At 41.7% G+C, this 20,133-nt stretch overlaps 1 protein-coding gene across 3 annotated transcripts in view; it reads left to right on the plus strand.

Annotated features, from left to right (window-relative positions):
• The window catches only part of ARAP2 (ArfGAP with RhoGAP domain, ankyrin repeat and PH domain 2), a 1,345,662-nt gene that overhangs the window by 713,222 nt on the left and 612,307 nt on the right, over positions 1-20,133 (plus strand). For all 3 annotated transcript variants that reach the window (XM_085642300.1, XM_085642298.1, XM_085642299.1), the window contains exon 16: positions 3,204-3,348. In XM_085642300.1, coding sequence (XP_085498426.1) covers positions 3,204-3,348 — 145 coding nt within the window. The remainder of the gene's footprint in view (positions 1-3,203; positions 3,349-20,133) is intronic.

Here is a 20,133-nt window from a genome sequence, read left to right on the forward strand (position 1 = left end):
AATAGATCAATCGAGGATATATTGCTTCGGTTGGCTTCAGTCAAAGCCGATGTCGGAGAACGGATAGCTGCTAAGGCTGCGGAAACATTTTTGACAAAAAAAGAGCATTGTTATGAGTTTAGTGAGCGGGTGGGGCACACTCTCGCAGTAAGATTGAGACAAAAGAGTACAGCAGGGGAGATTTCTGAAATCATGAATTATAGCGGAAATATAACGGCTGATTCATTTGGAATTCGTGAGGTGTTCCGTCAATTTTATCAACGTTTATACAGTGAGGGACCCCCAATGGCACAGAGCTTAATTAGGGACTATCTAAGCAAAATCCCCATGCAGAGTATTGACCCTGACGATAAAGAGACTCTTGAGGCCGCCCTGACCCAGGACGAGATATTTGGTGCATTGTGTAGTTTACCCCCTAGCAAGGCTGCTGGTCCAGATCAGATCCCAATAGAGTTTTATAAAACGTTTGTGGATATAATTGGACCTGATTTGGTGGATGTTATATGCCAAGCTCAAAAGGGTGGCTCGGCTCCTGAGTCATGGGCTGGTGCATATATTGTAATGTTAAAAAAAAGGATAAAGCACCTGGGGAACCAGGGTCATATAGGCCAATCACTCTATTGAATAGTGATGTGTAAATATTTTCTAAAGCCATGGTGATGAGATTAAATCATATAATTGGGAAAACAATTCAGCCTTGTCAACATGGGTTTATACCAGGGAGGGGAACAACTCAGCATATCCGCCGGGTAATCACTCTTTTTGATGCAACTGAGGTCTCAGGGGACCCTATGGCTGCTATGCTTTTGGATGCTGAAAAAGCTTTTGATAGGGTTTCCTGGGACTCTGAGATGGTTTGGCCTTGGGACAGGATTTATCGAAGCCATTCAGGTTTTGTATAGAGCACCCACAGCCCGGTTAAGACTGAATGGGGGTTATACCGCACCTTTTTTCATCAAGCGTGGGACAAGTCAGGGCTGCCCGTGTTCTCCTCTCCTTTTTGCTATCTATATAGATCCCTTAATATTGCTGGAGGCTAATAAGGGAATTAAGCCTATTGTTCGTCTGGGTTTGGAAACTAAAGTTTTGGCCTACGCAGACGATGTTGCCATCATTACTGCGAATCCCTCAATTGCGTTATCGGCTGTTGAAGTGGTAGCACAAGACTTTGGCAGATTTTCAGGGTATGCATTAATCAAACAAAAGACTCAGATAATAAAGAACAGGTATGTGGATATGGATGACCCGCGAGTAACTGAATCAGCTATGTTTCTCGGTATTGATATTACGCCAGAATTGGGGAACCCAGTGGCAAGGAATATCGAGCCTGTAATTAGGAAGGGAAAAATAGACTTTGACAGACTTAACAACTTACATATGTCATTGGTGGACCGCTGCAATGTGGTAAAAAGTGTGTTTTTACCTAAAATACTCTACCTGTTTAGGGCAATCCCTCTAGAATTCGAAAAAACATTGGTTCACGGCACTGGAGGGCATAGTAAACCGGTTTATCTGGGCGCATGGGATAGCCAGGAGGGCTCTTAGGTTCATGTCATTGCCTAGGGAAAGAGGGGGCTTTGCAGTCCCTGATTTTAAAACCTATTACTGGCCGGCGGCTCTCCAATATATGAGTTGCTTGTTTGGTCCGTACCCTACTGATCTAGGGGCCGAAGAAGGGCTCCCGGATGTGTACAAATTATTGCTTGCCGATCAAGCAGCGAATTGCTTTATGAAATTTAGTGAACCCAGTTACTATAAGAAGACAAAATTTAAGACTTTGCTTGCAGCTTTTAAAATCTGGGTTGGACTTAAAAAGAAGACGGGCCTTGGGAGGATTAACTGCTATACTCAGCTGTATAAAAATCCTATGTTTTTGGGAATCTTTTCTGATGTGACGATGGCTGAGTGGGCAGGGCGGGGGTTGCGGAATGTTGGGGATCTGATACGGATGGATGGTTTCCGTCAATTTAGTGATATTCAGAATGAGTATGGCCTCGATAGGAGTAATTTTTTTAATATTTGCAGTTACGAAGCTTCTTTAGCAAGAAGGTTGGGGGGGTTTAATGGCTTTGGTAAAGTCAAAGTTATCGACACTGTTAGAGATAGTAGGAACTGCACTATAAAGTTAATGTATGTTGAATTCGTAGCGCTCAATCAAGATGATCTGGGAAAACATGCGGGTAAATGGACGGAACGGTTGGGTGTAGTACCGGAGAAGTTTCTTGATTCTTTAGAATTGGGGCAGACGGTTGTTTGCTCGGCTGGGCTTCAAGCTCAGTACTAGAAAACTATCTTTGCACTTTATTACACTCCGGCGAGGATCGCACAATGGGGTGGGCAGGTAGGAGTCAGATGCCCGCGCTGCGACCTGCCGGACGCTGATCTAGCTCATATGTTTGTGTTCTGTTTACATCTCGAAACACTGATGAACTCCATTGAGAAATTTCTTAATTTGACGCTGGGCGTGAAAGTCAAGCTAACTCTGGCTTTGATACTTTTTGGGGTTAGCAGTAATGGGGGGCAAGACCCATCTTATCTCTTTCTGTTCCTAGCCATGGCCATAGTACGGATATGCATCGCTTCTGGCTGGTTAGATCCTGCACCCCCAACGGTCCAACTTTGGCTTGCGTGACTGTTGTCAATGTTCAATTTGGAAAGAGCTATTTATGAGAGAAAGGGTAAAAGAGGGAGATTGTCGGGTAGGCGTATTTGGGCTCCCATTTTGAATTGTAAGGTGTCTCTTGCTCTTAATGACTTCTGAATTATATGATTGGATGGGGGGGATCTATTTGTACTATCAGTTATATTAAATATTACAGTTTATAAAAAAAAATCGTTGTTGGACGAATTTGATGAATTGTGACCTGTATGAGCTTTTCCTTAATTGATTTGTGAAGCTTGTTGAAATTTGTCTCTATCTCTCTGATTGTTAAGAAGATTGGACTAACCCTCACGGTTCAATATGTCATATTATTTTGTACTGTTTATATAAAAAAAATTTAAATCTATTTTTTTTTTTTTAAAAGGAAGATGCACAACTAATATGTTTATGGGAATCTCTAAATTGCTACTTTGCACAGAATTTGCACAAATCACACTTGCATCAGCGCTAATGTCTTTTTTTAACCTCAAAGCCTAGGTTAGATATAAATGAATGTCTTTAACAAGAGCTTTTCTTACATTACCATTGTCTTTCCTCACAGACATGAACAAAAAGTGGTGTACTTTAGAAGGTGGTTTCCTAAGTTACTATGAAAATGACAAGACAGCCACCCCAAATGGCATGATTGACCTTCGTGAAGTGATCTGTGTCGTAGTAGACAAGGCAGACTCCTATCTTAACACAGGGTAAGTTACCTGAATATCATTACTAGGAACGCATTTCTTGTTATGGGTAACTATTAATGCATGAGCCAGTCTACACCTTGCTCTGCCATGGTTAAAGGTGTGACGCAGTTAGGATTACAACTGTACAATAGAGTGAAATACGGCGTTCTTCTAGGTACATTAATACAGGGATCAGACTAGAAGTTGATCACTGACTTTAAATTTCATATGATGCATACCATTTCATTGCCCAAGCAGTGTTAAGTCTTTACACAATTCTTACTAGTGGGAAGTTGCAGATAAAGCTGTGTAGTTGGGAGAAGCCAATTTGTTTAGTACTCATTTAAAAATATATATATTTTTATTGTTGCATGTTCTTCCAAAAACCATCACAATATGCCATGATCATAATTATCACATCTATACCAACAATCCGTCCCAACACATAGATCAAGATCAAGAACATTTCCATACAGTTTGTATTTTTAAAGGATCAGTGGATATCAGATGCATTTTACTGTACCTCTCCTGATACAGTGGGATCTGAAAGAACAATCTCTGAAACATATTCAAACTTATAAACGAAAAACTCCATCCCTCCCCTCCCCCCAGGGTCAGCTACACACCTCTCCTTATCTACATAGCATCAAGTTTGTCAAGGAAACCAGTTGCGAAATCCTATCCATGTGCCCACTGGACTGGGATGAGCTGTGTACCGTCTCTGTCATCCAAACTTGTTTAGTACTCATACAAGTGAGAGGTTGCAAATAAAGCCGTGTGATGGGGAGGAGCAGGTTTGTCTAGACGATTTCTTCCCTCTAAGACATTCCTGACACCAGAGTTATAATGTTAGTGAAATGAAGATTGTTTCACTAAATCATTTGAAGAACAGTAGCTTAATTCACAGGCAGCAGCCCCCTCCCTTCCTCCTCCAAATTGTACTGACCTGACAGAATCAGTGAAACATAACTGTTGGTTTGACATTCTGTACATCATTAATGCAACACTAGTTTCATGCAACTTGCTCCATTTAGATGTAAAAGTTTTAACACCTATGTTAGACCGGTCAGCCTTAGGGTGGTATTCCATCCGACTTTTTTCCCTCCTCCTCCACTTTTCTTGATAACGTTTATGTTGCTATTAGTACTCTGATCATTTTACCACTGCTAATCAGTGCTAAAGTGCAAATGATCTCCCCTCTAAACATGGGAATATTGGCTCATACCCAATTGGCATTTTTTATTTACTCATAGTCCCTAGAAAAGTGCACTGCATGTGCCCAAGGTCTGTACATTAATGCTACTAGTGGGCCTGTAATCTGATTTTGCCACCCACTTAAGTAGCCCTTCAAACTTGGCTTAGGCCCGTCATTGCGGAGCCTGTGTGTGCAGTTTTAAACTTCCATATAGACCTGGAAAACAAACCTTTTGCCAGGCCCGAACATTCATTTTAAACATTTCCAAATGGGAAAATATGACTGATTACACTTAAGTGTCTCTGGAATACTAATTTAAAATCCTAACTTATCCTGAAGTCAGATTTTATATTGCCATACTGATAATGCCACTTTTAGAAAACTGACATTTGATTGCCTTAGCCATTTGGTGCCTGCAGCCTGTCTGTGGTCACCTAAATAGGTGTAGTTGGCAGTTGGCATTTGTGTATTCCTCCTAGACAGCCACACACAACTGGAGCTTAGGTGTGTCTCAATGGGGCATCAAAGCAGGAGGGGAGGGAGGAGCTAGGAACAGCCTCACTTGGACCTGAATATGCTGTATCCTGTCCCAACACAAAGGGCTACCTACCCCCTGTAGTTAGTCTGGAGCCATGGCAGGGGCGGCATAGATCTGTTGACTTCAAAGGCATGTCTTTGATGATCGCCCACTTCAAAGGCACCTCCGGGTAGAAAGACTGGATCTCAGACACCACCACTTCAGTACATTTCTGGACCTGTGGATGTTCTGCGAGGAAGAGGGACTGCTGTGCTGCTGCAGAACTGCCACTCTGCTGAACTGCACTCTGCTAGTCTCCTGCATTACTGTGTTGATCTGCTACCTGCTGCTCTCTTGCCTGGGTGAGAAGGACTCGACCTGCATCTCTTGACCCCAGAACTTAGAGTAACTCCAAGGGCTTGTTAGCTGGCCTCGTGATCTGAAGCCTCAGGGACATAAAAGGCTTCCAACCCCTGCACCATGACTCTGCCATCTAGGAGTCTACCCTGCCAAGTGGTGTCAACTCAGTCCTGGACCCATGGAAGTGGGCCTAAGGTACTTGTCAGCAGAACTGACTCATAATCTCTGCTGAGCAGCGAATCCTAGAGCAGAGCCAGTGCATCTCCTTGGCTGAGGGGTGCATCCCCGAGCAGAACTGACGCAATGTCACTGCTGCCTGTATTGGAACCATCGCTAAAGGTTTGAATCATCGCCAGAACCCGCATCTGGGGTCAGCCGTATCACCTTTGCTGACAGCTCCCGCCAAGCCAAAACAAACACTCCACTTCCATCAAGAGAGAGCTGTCAAATTGCTCACATACGCTGAAGCGGAGGTTTCATCTATTTCTCTACCTGTAGACATTGCTCTCGCACATATGGAGTTGCATTTCCAGCAACTTCCTTCATGCAAGAGCAATGCCGGCTCCCGCAGGAGGCAGGAAGCCAGCTTGGACCTCAGGGCATTCAGCCTCCCCGCGGTCCTAGGGCAAAAGAGCAGAAAGAGACAGAATAAAGGTCCGAAATGAGCAGGAAGAGGCACGATAAAGGAGAGAAATAAGCAGAAAGAGGCAGAATACAGGTCAACAATGAACAGAGAGAGGCAAAATAAAGGTCAGAAACCAGCAGAAAGAGGCAATATAGAGATCAGAAGCCAGCAGCAAGAGGCAACATAAAGGTCAGCAATGAGCAGAAAGAGGCAAAATGAGGATGACACATGAGCAAAAAAGCTAAATAAAGCTGAGAAGGAAGCAGAAAGAGGCAGACTAATGGTCAGAAGGGAGCAGAAAGAGGCAGAATTAAGGTCAGAAACAGGTGGAGAGAGGCAGAATATTGGTCAAAGCGAGCAGAAAGGCAGAATATAGATCAGAAACAAGCAAAAAAGAGGCAAATAAAGATGAGAAACAAGCAGAAAGAGGTACAATAACTGTCAGCAACCAGCAGAAAAAGGCAAAATCAAGGTGAGAAACAAGCAGAAAGAGGCAGAATAAATGTCAGAAATGAGCAGTAATGAGCAGAAAGAGGCAAAATGAGGATGAGAAATGAGCAGAAAGAGGCAAAATGAGGATGACACATGAGCAAAAAAGCTAAATAAAACTGAGAAGGAAGCAGAAAGAGGCAGACTAAAGGTCAGAAGGGAGCAGAAAGAGGCAGAATTAAGGTCAGAAACAGGTGGAAAGAGGCAGAATATTGGGCAAAGCGAGCAGAAAGGCAGAATATTGGGCAAAGCGAGCAGAAAGGCAGAATATAGGTCAGAAAATCAAAAAAGAGGCAAAATAAAGGTGAGAAACAAGCAGAAAAAGGCACAATAACTGTCAGCAACCAGCAGAAAAAGGCAAAATCAAGGTGAGAAACAAGCAGAAAGAGGTAGAATAAATGTCAGAAATGAGCAGCAAGAGGCAAAAAGGGGAGAAATGAGCAGAAGGAGGCAAAATAAAGGTGAGAAATAAGCAGAAGGATGCAAAATAAAGGTGAGCATTCTTTTGTATTGGCATATCCACCATAAACCTGTGTTTTTAATTTCCCTAAAGTCCACCCATGCATTAATTATGCCCCATTTTTATCACCACCACCCCTTGTTCCTCATACATTTACTTCTAACACATATACAACTCTTTACTTTACAGAATTGATAGGAGAGGTGAGTATCTCCAGCCAGAGGTTTGTGAGCTGTATTTTGGAATACGTAAATTAGGTCTACTTATTCCATATTGGCTTTTGTGACTACCGGCCTTTGTTTTTAATGTTGCAAATATGGTCTTGTCTGTGTTGTCATAAATCTCTTTTGCAAAATCACCTATGGGATTTGTAACTAAATATAATAAAATTAATATAGAAGTGCAATAAGATTATTGAAGAACCACGCTTTACAAGTTTCTTTAAACGTTAACATTTACAGCCAGTTTGAAGACTTGAAACTTATACTGAAAAATACTCATCACAGTGAAATCACTAAATTCATCCGTCAACAAAGTCTGTCAAATCACCAGGCATTCTTTGACCTATTCTTAATTATATAGTTTACAAGCTAAAATAGTCTGTCATACATTTATTAAATGCTCCGACTGCCCAGATTCAGTAAAGACACCCTTGAAAACAAGGTTTGCCGATCCTGTTTAAGCTGGGAAAGGCAGATCTTTGCAAAGAGGACATGCAAATTCTTTCTAATTTATGTGCGACGGGAAGGTAAACAAACTAATAAAGTGGATCAAAAATAACAACTTTAATTAAAACTTGAAATTGTTGCAGCAACCTGCAGACAGCAAGCAAACAAAGGAAGATTAGCAGCAATCAGCTTTGATGCGGAGAAACTTTGATCAAGTACACTCGAAATACTTCTGAGCTTTATATAGAGAATAGGTTTTTTTTGTTCATGAATTATCGGCAGCTTCATAACAAGGCTAGAAGCATTCTACGGAAAGGGGTTTCTGCAATATTAAATAAAATATGAGAGAAAAAACAACTGCTCTTTATTGCTGTTTGTATTGCCTGCTTAAGGTCAAGAGGAAACAAGGATAAATGAACATACATAGCTATAGACTATGAAAAGAGATAGAATAGAAATTGAGAAGTGCTTCCTGTAGCAGTTGACCTCCAGTGAGACAGAAGTATGGTGACATTATAGGAAGTGCATATTCTGAACCACCAAAGGATCAAATGGAAATGCAAACTATTGAATGGCAAAACATATAGTTATGTTTTTCATTCATTTTCTATCTTCATATGGAAATAGGTGCCTTTTAATTGAGAATTTAGAACTAAAAAAATAACAGAAACACATTTTAGAGAAAATGTATTTTCTCCAAGTTAAAGGCAATCTAAATAAGGGGCCGATTACAATGGCAGACGGACTGGAGTCCGTCTGCCATCGTGGTGGTGACCGGGACCGTCCGCAATGCATGCAGCAGTCCCGCACACCCAATCAGGATGCGACCGCCACCATGGCGGTCGGATCTTGCATTTTAACATTGCGGCGGGCGCAGCTGACAGCAGCACCCGCCGCGATGTTAAAATAGCATGTTGTGCATTTCACTGCACTACGTGGCAGGCACCACATGGTGCCTGCCACTTGTTGTAATAAAATGTAGGGGGTACCATGGGTACCCCCAGTGCACACACACCTCCTCCCAACACAAGGGAGGCCCGCAATGGGCCCCCGAAACCAATCTCCACCAGCCTTTCAATGGCGGTTGAACCGCCACAAAAAGGCTGGCTGGACAGCGCATCGTAATTTGGCAGACGGTACCTGCTAGGCACCGCCACCGTTTTCTGGAAGGCAGACCGCTCCGCCAGGCAATCGTAACGATTGGCTGTGGTCGTTCCGTGGTGGCCGGTCTTTGCGTCCGCCGCGGTCTGAAAGTGATTCCCACCGCCATCGTAATGTGGCGGGGGAAAATCGCGGTCGGATGGCAGAGCGACCGCCACCGCATGGCAGGCGATGGCGGTCCTTTTACAATCGTAATCGGCCCCTAAGTCTTGTATGCTAGGATTGTGTCTGTTAAGGGGCTTCTCAGCAATGATTGATAATTTACTTTTCAACATGCATATGTGCTCTCTGGGTCAGCTAACAGAGCAATGCTACCTATAAATGTAGATGTGAGTGAGATTAGCTTGGAAAAGAATACCTGGAGATACTCGGCAATGAAGATAAAATTAAGCACTGCTTGAATGACTTATATCACTGGATTAGTTGAAGATTGTGTCTGAAAGTAACATACTGGTAATCTACCATGTGGCTGAACTTTTGGGTACGTTTAGATTCAAGCCTGAAGATCTTTCCATGAATAAATAATATGGTTAAAAAATACCAATATGAAACTGTCACTACTCAATAAAATTCTGCCATTTCTTTAAATAGCCCATGTAGCTGTCTAGGATACTGGTCATGACTGACTCGATTGCTGCTACATGGTCTACACAGACCTTGCCAAAATGTTCTCTTGGTGAAAGCCAGGATAACTTTTGCAGCACTGAGGATGGCCTTGAAGAGGATGTCTACACACACCTTGCCAAAGAGCTTATTGACAGATTTTATTGTATACACATCCAAGCAACAAAGCTGACACTTAACAGAAACACATTGCTAGTTGTGAGGGGAGGCACTTTGGTTTCTCATAGTGAAAGTTATGATAACATTTTCAAGACTGACGGATATAGCCTCCAATCTGAAAGTTTTGACAGGACAGTCTTGAAGAGGTTCCGGGTCTACCAGACAAAAGACATTCCTCTGAAAAATGGGCCTTAACTATGGAGCATACAGTTGACCTGCAGCGGGTTGTGGAGTTGTCTGGGGATAATTCTCTGAGAGCAAATTTCATATTGTACCTGTGGCAACGAGAGGGCTGTAGCTCCGACAGTGACTTTTGTGGCTTCATTGTATAGTTCAGTTGACTTAGTAGCTCATCTGTTCAAACTTCAGCCACTGCACAAATCCTAAGCAACATTGTAATGAGTGTAGTATAGCTCTGCAGTGCTACAGAATAATATTGAGGTGTCGCATGTAAACCGAGGCTGGAGTATCAGGATCTTAAGGATGCAAGTGGTCTATCCAACTCACGAGACAGCAAGTAAAACATTGTGGTGCCAGATACATCTCATTAATAAGGTCACTTAAAGGCAATTTTGAGATGTGCATCCTACATTTTGGTATTGAAAGTACCGTCTATTCAGATTGGAGAAATCTGTGACAGTTTTATATACGTGAATATGAATAAGACTCTTTCATGACTTTGCTGAGAGGTTTTGTGGGCCTTAGAACTCTGTGCACTTTGCCACTGTTAACTAGTGCTAAAGTGCTGGTGCTCACTCCCTAAAACATGCTAAAATTGGCTCACACCTGATTGGCATGTTTAATTTACTTACAAGTCCCCAGTAAAGTTATATATCATATGCCTGGGGTCTGTAAATGAAATGCTACTAGTGGTCAAGAAGCACTTATTGTGCCCCCCACTTAAATTGCCCCTTAAAACATTTCCCAGGTCCGCAATTGCAACCTGGATACAGTTTTAAACTGACAGTTCAATTTAGCAAAATAACCCCCTTTGCCAGGCCTTAAGCACCCCCTTTATTACATATGTCTCCCCTGAGATAGGCCCTAGCTAGCTCATAGATCTGGGTGCATTCTAATGAAAAGGTCGGACATGCACTTTTAAGTTGTGTATGTGCTGGCAGTAAAAAACTCCTAAATCTGTTTTTCACTACTTCTTCCATAGGATAACATTGGGTTTCCCCATTACATTTAATAGTGCTAACTTTTGATTGGGAACAGGTAAGATATAATGTTTGGTGTCTGTGAAATTGTAATTTAAAATAGTGTGGAATGGTAAAGTTGGATTTTAAGTTACAATTGTGAAAATGCCTCTTTTAGAAAGTTGGCATTTTCCTGCCCTAACAATTTCATGCCTGCAGCCTGTTCTTGGGTCACATGACCTGTGTGTAGTTGGTCATTGGACTTTGTTTATTCCTCACCAACAGCCACAAAATAGAGGGAATAGGTGTGCCTACATAGGCCATCGTTGTCAGTATGGACAGGGGGCGAAGTTGAGCAAAGCCTCACTTACAAATCAATAGGCTGTGCCTTGCCTTCACATAAAGGACTTGTCTCCATTTCATTGTTCATAAAGTCAACCTGGAGCAAGGGCAGGGGAGGCAGAAATTTCCAAGCACTCCAGTGGGAATTCTCTAGAAATATTTCCTACTATAAAGAAGGCACCAGGTTTAAAAATTGGACCGTCACACTCACTCTTCAGTTCGCTTTCTGGACCTGCAGAAGGACTCTCAGAGAGCTACCTACGACTGTGGCCTGCTGTGTACCTCAGACAACTTTTTGCTACACCTAGAAGGACTGTTCTGTTGCCTAAAGCATGTCTTGCACCCTCAGAGTCCTGCCCTGCTGCTTGAGCCCTGTTCCACTTCCTGCATCCAGGACTACAAGAGTGACTCCAAGGGCTGGCCTCCTGAATAGAACCTCAGGGACAGAAAAGGCTCGAACCATCTTGGACCCGCACCTGGCACCAGCTGTAATGAGTCCCATTTCTCCAAGTTTTGCCTACCCATTCTTGGACCCTTATGAGTGGTGCTAAAGGTGCCTAGATAAGCAAAATCCCAAATTTGTGACATTAACAACATTTAGCTCAGTAGACATGGACAACCCTGCTAGTCTATCCTCCCATGGTGCATCACCAGTCGGCCTTAATTTGCACTAGCATATCTATGTTTTTCTCAGCAGCAGCAAATCCCTTTCAGCCATCCTAATGAGAAGGAGTATCTGGCCTAATGAAGCACTCATTGGCTACAGCTTCCAGCCTGTTCCCACTGGAGATCTTTGACTTCCCAAAAAGAGTCAAAGACCACAACTTCGTCCAGAGGCTCTCCAATGACAATACTTTCTCCTCGGACACTTCACAGCCTTGCCCCACTGAATTTCTCAGAACATTTTTCTTGAAATTTCTTAGTCCAAAGGCAAGCGATGATCAGGCCCAAACCACTTTTTGTATTCGACTCGCGCTCCATCGCGGTCTGCCATATTGGTTTTTACCGACCCGTTCTCGTGCGACTAGATGTACACAGTTTCCAGCTTAATATTTTAGGTGCTATTTCTTACCTTAAAGTTTAAAAATCCATAACTCCAGTTCTACCGATTGGATGTTTGTCGTTTTGGCGCCAAATCATTTATTGAAATTTACTCTACATTTCTAAATTGGTGTGTGGCCTCTAAATTAAGCTTGACGGCTTTTTGCAAGGCTACCAGAGGGTTAAGCACAGGTTAATTTAGGGACTTTAGTTAGGGAATTTAGTGGTTCACCCTGACTAGGATTGTGGCTGTGGCTTGAGCAGGGTTAACACCCCACTCAACCAACAACCCAATTTCTCACATTCGGGATACAGAGTGGAAAACAACTAGGAGGGCTTAAGTACAAAGTACTCCTAGTGTCAAATAAAGGGCTTAGCCTTGTAAGGAGGAGGCTCATCCGAATGGTTGATCAGCTCCAGAAGCTAAGATAATAACACAGTTTCTATTAATTCACAAATACCTTCCTCAATCATGTGAGAAACAATTCTGACATGCTGAGTAAAATGTGCACTTCCAACAGCAGCAGCATTCTGTCTGTTAATTCCTCAGTGTTCTACAGCAGCTTCACACAGAGTTCTATTGAACAACTAGAGGATAAACCATCTGAATTCACGTCAAAGTGAGGCAAATCTGAACACCACAGTGTTGGAACAAGAGCTGTAAAACTGAAATAGTTTAATGTGTGGGAGACTGCAGTAAATACATAAAATGAGGGGTTTCACTTAGCCATAGATATGTTATGTTTAGTGCTCAGGAGTTTTAAAATGATTAAACATTTTGGGTTAATTTTCATCTTCCTCATTTATGTCAGAAAAACTGTTTACTCAGATTAACCATCTTTTCTGTCAAATGCCATGTCCTATATCCTATTTTTAAAATAGTATCATTTTGGTAGGCATCAAAGTTTTTTTTCTTTTATCTTCCATTTAAATGCATGCAAGTAGAACATTTTAGAGTTGTAGGATGCTATTTACAGATACATTTCATATTTAAAATAAATAAACTTGTCAAATTAGATAGTGAGATCCTCCATATTTGTTTTGTAGACACTTATGTTCTTTAGGTCTCGCTGAGCCAAAGGCTCGAAGAGACATTTTGTATGTGGGATTTTCAAAGTGCTACCCACAGTCTTTTGGCTGGCCTAAACCTTGAGTGCACGATCACATGCACGTGCACAGCTGCTCCCACTCCCCCCTCCCTTCTCTATAGCTTTCTTTCACTTTAGCCGCTTTGACCCTTGCATTCCCCTCTCCCTTCTCACCCAGCCCTTTGATGCTCTGCTCGATTACTTTCACTTTCGCCGCTTTGATGTTTGATTTTTATTGCCTTTGTTTATGTGACGGAGATCCATTGCATTTGGCAGAACATTTCTGGGGCCGTATTGCATGAAATACACCAGGTGGCGCTAACGTGTTTTACAGAGCACCATACAGCATTTTGTTCTGCATTAAAAAAAAGACGCTTTAGGAGCGGAAAGGAGCTATCCCTTTTACTTGTATTAAAATGTATTTTTAAAGGTGTCTCAAAGGATCCTGAACATAGTTTATACTAGCATGCTCCAATACTGTCCGTATTTCACTCCTGATTGCACTGGTCTTCTAGGTCCTAAGACTCAGACTCATGATTTTACTGTTATTTCAAAACCAATCTAACATTTGTTTTGTTTTAGGTATTACCTTAGTAAAGCATACCTATGTGATCTTACTCTCCTTGGTCAGTGTTTTATTATGGATGACAAGATGTTTTCTCATTAGGACTCGCACCATAAGCCTCTTTCATTCCAAACATCTGGAAACGCATTCGTCTCTGTAACTATATAGTAATGGCTTTCAGTTACAGCTGGCGGAAATTATGCTACACACCTATTTATTGCCTTCACCAAACGATTCTGCTTTCACTGGTGTGACTCCACTTCTGTCTGATCACTCCTCAAATTACACCTTCCTTAATCCCACCCACAAGCAAGGTAAGCCACTCAATTTTATGCTAATTTCAAACACTTTATTCAAATCTAAACCCATCATCGCTCCATCTGACATCACACATTTCACATGCAAATCAGTTCGCCTCCTTGTAGATCGCTCTCTCATGTACCCATCTGCTGTAGAATACAGGACCCCACTGCTTTCCACGTGATCTTCATAAAGACCTCACTTCAGTCTTGCACTACAGCTCATACAACTGCTTCATTATCCACCTTGTACCAAAGATAGTCCTCAGCCATGAATTACACTTGAAATAAGAGTGCATAACAGTAAATGAGGGCAGCAGTACATAAATGGCGAAAGCATATATTCACTGCTAACTTCTTGGTTAATAAGCAAGCCCTTCATACACTGCATAATGATCTAAGAGGTGTCAAATCTATCTATTTCTATCTACTTCCATCCACAAGCGCTCTGTGCAAACCTTCAGCTCTTTACTCTCTCCATCATCTTCAATTATCAGTATTCTATTGTTCATCCTTACCTGCTCATGACTTCACCCTGCTACATCTGCTCCAAGATTAACACTATAATTAGTCCACAGTGCTCAAGTCCTCACTCGCCTCAACCCTGCGCAGTTACATTATTACGATTTAACACAACATCCTCCTAACAAACATTTCCTCTTATGAAAGTAGCTAATCCACCCTGTGCCCCCCCCTGTAACCATTTCGTCCTCCCTTCATCAAATCTTTGCCTCTTTCATCCAACAGTTTCCCCTGCGTTTCCCTTCGCACTGACTGCCTGTCCTGTAACCGACTACTCAACCCTCTCCTGTGTTCGGGACCCTTCATTCCACTATCCTATCCTCTCCTCTGTTCTTGTCTATGCTCATACTCTTAGATCGTTCTGCCTCTCCTTTGATATTGCTGGTCACCCCACACTTTTCTCAATGAGCGCACGGGGCATTAGCTGGGTACCAGCCCTTATGTTCCTCAATAAGCAGCAGCAGTCGTTGCAGTTTCACCAAGGTGAGTTTAGTAAAAGTTTATTTTACTATTTTCGATAACTGGTGCCTTTCGCAAACAGAAAAGGTAATGACAATGTATGGCACATTACAAGATGGCATGTTTTAATACTAGGGCATCTGATTATATGCATAACGTTTGATCTAGCAGACATGATTGAACATATGGTGAGACCCTTAAATGAAGGCTTAGGGCTCAAATCACAAAGGGACTAATATGCAATAAAGTTACGTGTCTCTTCACTCATGGCAGAATCTCCGCACTGCACTCACTGCAGTGCGCTGGACAGAGAGGCTGCCCAGAGTGCAGAGACTCCACACTTGTACCTTTACTACACGTAAGTCCCTTTGCAAATCAGACCCTTAACCTCTACTTCTTTGTGATTTTTAAAATAAAGAGAGGGAAGCATTTATAGTAAAAATGGAAAACTCGTGTCTCTATTTACAATGCAGTTATTGGTTATTTTTAACTTTCAAGAAAATAACACATTTGTTCTTAAACGACATCTATATCTTAAATCACACATTTTATGATTTTGACATTTGGAATTTCATGTCATACCCTTCACTTGTGCCCCTTCCCGACTTCTTATACCCTTGTTATCTAGCAGTGCTTTCAACACCACAGGCCATCAAATTCTGGACGGAACGGCCCTAAACGGTTTCGCCCATACCTCTATAATCACACTCAAATGCTAACAAGCATTGGCATAGCCAATAGGTCTCGCCTTTGGGACCGTTTAAGTGTTTAGTTATCCAGCACAATATCCTTGGTGCAGTAACATTAACTGTTGCATGGCTAAACACTTATAAGGTCCCAAAGGCGAGACCTATTGGCTATGCCAATGCTTGTTTTTCTTTTCTCCTCTTCCTATTGTCTATAGTTGCATCTATACATATGCTTGTGCACGAGATTCAAAATCATTTTTAATGTGAGAAAAATATAAGGAAGTGGTTAAACACATTTTAAACTACATCATTATTGTCTATAAAAGTGTTGCTCTGCATACCGTATGAACACTGATTCCAAGGTTTATTGGTTAAAAAATGCTTTTAAAATAAGTAACATTGTAAATCAGACTGTCATATACTGCCCAATTTTCAGACTCAGAACAATTTAAATACATAATACAAACAGATGCAAAGAAATGTTTTGGGGACTTATTTATTTTAGGAAAATGTAGCAGCATATGTATGAAACATTTTCTCATACATATTCAGCTTTCAAAACAGAAAAGTGAATGATTATAAAGATATCTTCTCCAGCAGCATGTCTCCTAGTGGAGGTACTTTCTATAAGCTGGGTGAACATTCTAGTTCTTTATTAGAACTGTGTTCTTCAGAGGCAGCTCTTACGGGAAGAAGGCATAGTGATACTTTACTGAGGGTTGTCTCAGGTACATGCTACGATTCTCCTGGGTAGATATTGCCTGTTTAAGATCCGTCGAAATAAATTGTAGCATTTTTGTTAGTGTACAGCTGTCTGATGTACAATGTATCTGATTGCCCCATCCTCTGCCAGGCAAGTAAGATAAATACTTGCGTATTATTTTTATCTTATATTAATTATGCCTAATTGCAGAGTTTGGTGTCTACTAACACAATGCTAACTAGTTTTTGCAACTGGACATTTCTGCTGTCACAAGCATTGTTTTGTGTTTCAAAGACAGAATTTCAAAGCCATACAGCAGGTGATTGACAAGCTTTGACTTGCATATAGATGTTAGCATTTCAGTTCATCTTCTGCTTATTTGTATCTCATCCCCTAAATGTGTGTAACTTGATACAGTTTCAGAACAGGAAAGTGATCTTGTATTGCCTTGCTTGTGATAGAGGCTTAGCTATCTCTTGGTTGTTTTATAGCAACCAGGAATTGACGGAACTGAGGAGACGCACAATTTTTTCTGCCCCTATTTGTATATCCAAGGCTAATATATCTTGGGTAAAGAATGTGTTCATAACCAGGAACAGACTGCACAGAGAGGAACTTGAAGCAGCCAAAATTTCCGTTAGGGAATATGACAGCTTGCAATCTACCCCCATGTGGAACCTTATTTGTCCTGGATGGACACCACTTTGGAAAGAGTCCTGTAAACAATATTTAGGCTGGGTATACTAAGGTGGTATTTAAATTTCCCACTGGGTCAATTTGATTGTGCTAATGTGTTAATGTGTTCCTGTGATGAGTCCCCACCTCCCTCCCCCCCCCCCCAGAGTTTGCTCCACTTCAAGGGCCCTCTCCAAAAAGTTTGTAGGTCCATTAATTAGAGCCTGTGCCATTGGAAAATGTGCAGAGACCTTGTTGTATCTGCAATCTTAGATGTGCCCTGCCCTCTGCTGTTCCGTTTGTTCCTTTTTGAAAATATGCGCTTAGTAGGAGAAAACAAATGGCTTATTGGCAGCTTACCATTGTGTTTTGCTGTTTTTTTCCACATGTTTTTATTCTGAGTATTGTACTGTGTATTTATTTATTTTTTTAATCAATGATCAACTGTGATTTTCCTTTCTTTAAGGATGTTTTGTCTAACTCTATTGTGCGTTTATGGCTGTGTCTTTCTACTGAAATAAAGATCTTGAAAGAAAACGAAAGAAACAGTTTCAAATTCCATTTCATCTAGCCACCATACGTTCTTCAATCTAATGTTTCTCTTTCTAAAGAACATAATGTTTATTTTATTTGTATTGCCTTTTAAAAAGATTTCTTGACAATAATGATTGAAAGCACTTAATGATCTCTGAAGGCCATTTGGTGACCAGTGCATTTGTTTTGGTCCTTAAAACATGGTAAAATAAGCAAACTCCTAACAGGCATATTTGACTGCGAGCATGGCCATACTGTATAGTGCAGGAAATTCATCAATGGCATGGAAAATTTAAACATTACCTACAGACTGCAGCAAATGTTGTGTCATCCTGTAGGCTTAACATGGCTGCAGGTCTACCTGTGTAGCCTGACTCTTGCAGCTTTTAAACCTGCATCAAAGGCTTTCAAAATAACCCTGTTTGACAGGTAAGCACCTTCTTTTAAATATTAACTAAATCCTCCCAAAGTAGGTCTTGTAGCCCACAAGGTAGGGTGCTGGTATTTAAAAGTGGTACATGTAAGAATTTAATGTTGGCATGTACCTCCAGTGACTTGCCCAAAGCTATTTTCCATGTAAAGCGCTGTAGCTCTACTATTGAAAAAAAAAAGATTTGATTTAAATCACAACCCTGGAATTTCCGGTTTGGGACAAGCTACTGGAATAATTCAAACACTTATTTGATTTGTTTTTAAAACTCCAATACAATGCTGAACTTGGATTGTTAATAAATATTCAGGAAACATGACTTTAAAAAAAGTTGTACATTACCTTCTTGAGCATCCAATAGGCTAATTAGTATTTATCCCACCATCAGAAGGCCCTTTGAGTGCTACCCCTTAATGAGGTGTGAAAACTGTTTCCAGAACAAAAACAATGGTGTAGACCTTTACACCAGAAGACCTGGGTGTGAGTTATGTGACAGATATCAGCTCAGGAAGAACAGCTGGAAAGAGTCCAGGAACTTCACCTAGTTGAAAGAGACCAGGGTTACATCTGCCCCATTCATAGTTAAGCATAAATGGTGACCTGGGAATCAGAAAACCTTTGTTCCCTGGGCCCTCTCTATCTATGTCTGACAGCAGCCAGTAGGAGAATTGGTTCCCTAGTGAGTTTGGTGTAGCTGAGGAGGGGACTGCTCATTTCCCTTAACATACCACTTGCTGGCACACAAGCTCCCTTTAGGGGCAGAACAATTCTGCCATATCGAATTTTCCTCCGAATAGTGCGCTGTGAGTTAGTTTGCAGCAAGACAAAGAGGATGTGCTACAAATGTGGGAAGGGTTACCTCAAAACATTTTTCTCATTCGTTAGGGAGTATCCAAGACTCACCCCCATTCACTGACAGTGAGATAGTTGGAGGCTGAGGTGGAAAGAGACTGCAAATTATAAGAATGACTTGCTCATATAAGTCAGTTTGCTTCTAATGTCATGACTAACACACCTGGTGGTTTCTCTCCTTGCATTGCTTTCCTCTACTTTTTCCTCATACCAGTGCCTGAACTTTCTGGTGTATACTTCTTCCCACAGATTCTTCACCTTATGAATTTCCCCATGCAGCAAACTGAGTCTAGATTTTTTTTATCCTAGCTGCACATTGACAGCACCACAAGGTGGAGCTACAGGACTTCAGCTGTAGCTACACCCAACCCTTTATTTAAGATATTGAGTCCCACCTATACAGAGTGTCACGAGCACTGCAGTGACCCGTCATAGACTAATAAAAAGGGAGAATTTGTAATACAGATGTGTAGAGCACACCTGGGAGGGCAGGTGTGAGTCTAGCAAATCCTAGGGCATATTGGTACTACTCAAAAAGCCAGGTCTTCATCTTCTTCATCTTCTTACAGAATTTAAGAAGTGAGTTTTTGAATTGCCAGCTCTCTAAGTATCTTGAGACAAACTTTTACATCCCAGCCAATCTGGCTTCATGCCAAGGTTCAGCACATGGACAGCACCTTCCCCCCAGGCCTTTGAACTGACTAAAAACACCATCAATGCTGGTGCAAGGTCAGTCCTGGTACAGTTGGACCTGTCAGCAGCATTGAAAACGGTCCCACGTGGCAGGCTGCTCAGTTGAGTTCAGGAGATTGGCATCAGCGACAAGGCCTTCCTAGAGTATAGGAGGCAGGATGTTTGGTTATCTCCCTATTTCTCTGGCAGTCAAAATGTCTCAGTCGGGTCTCTTCGGGCCAACTCTCAACCCCACATTATTAAATATTTACATGCTCCCCCCCCTTGTTAATTGGTTGAGTAGTTCGGGCCAGAATAATCTCTTATGCTGACGATACCCAGAATGTTTTCTCCTATTGCAAGGGGGTGCCAGTTGAACAAGATGATATTGAACCACACCTTGCTGCCATTTTCTGTTGGTTGAGCTTCTTCCAACTGAATTATAATACCAAGAAGACTTAAGTGCTCAGTGTGGGTCATAACTTTGACCTCAAGTTAGAAGAGCACTGGCTGGATGAGGCATCTCACCCAAAAGACA

Source organism: Triturus cristatus, chromosome 2_2 (assembly GCF_964204655.1).
Source record: "Triturus cristatus chromosome 2_2, aTriCri1.1, whole genome shotgun sequence".
In the NCBI taxonomy this organism is placed as follows: Eukaryota; Metazoa; Chordata; class Amphibia; order Caudata; family Salamandridae; genus Triturus; species Triturus cristatus.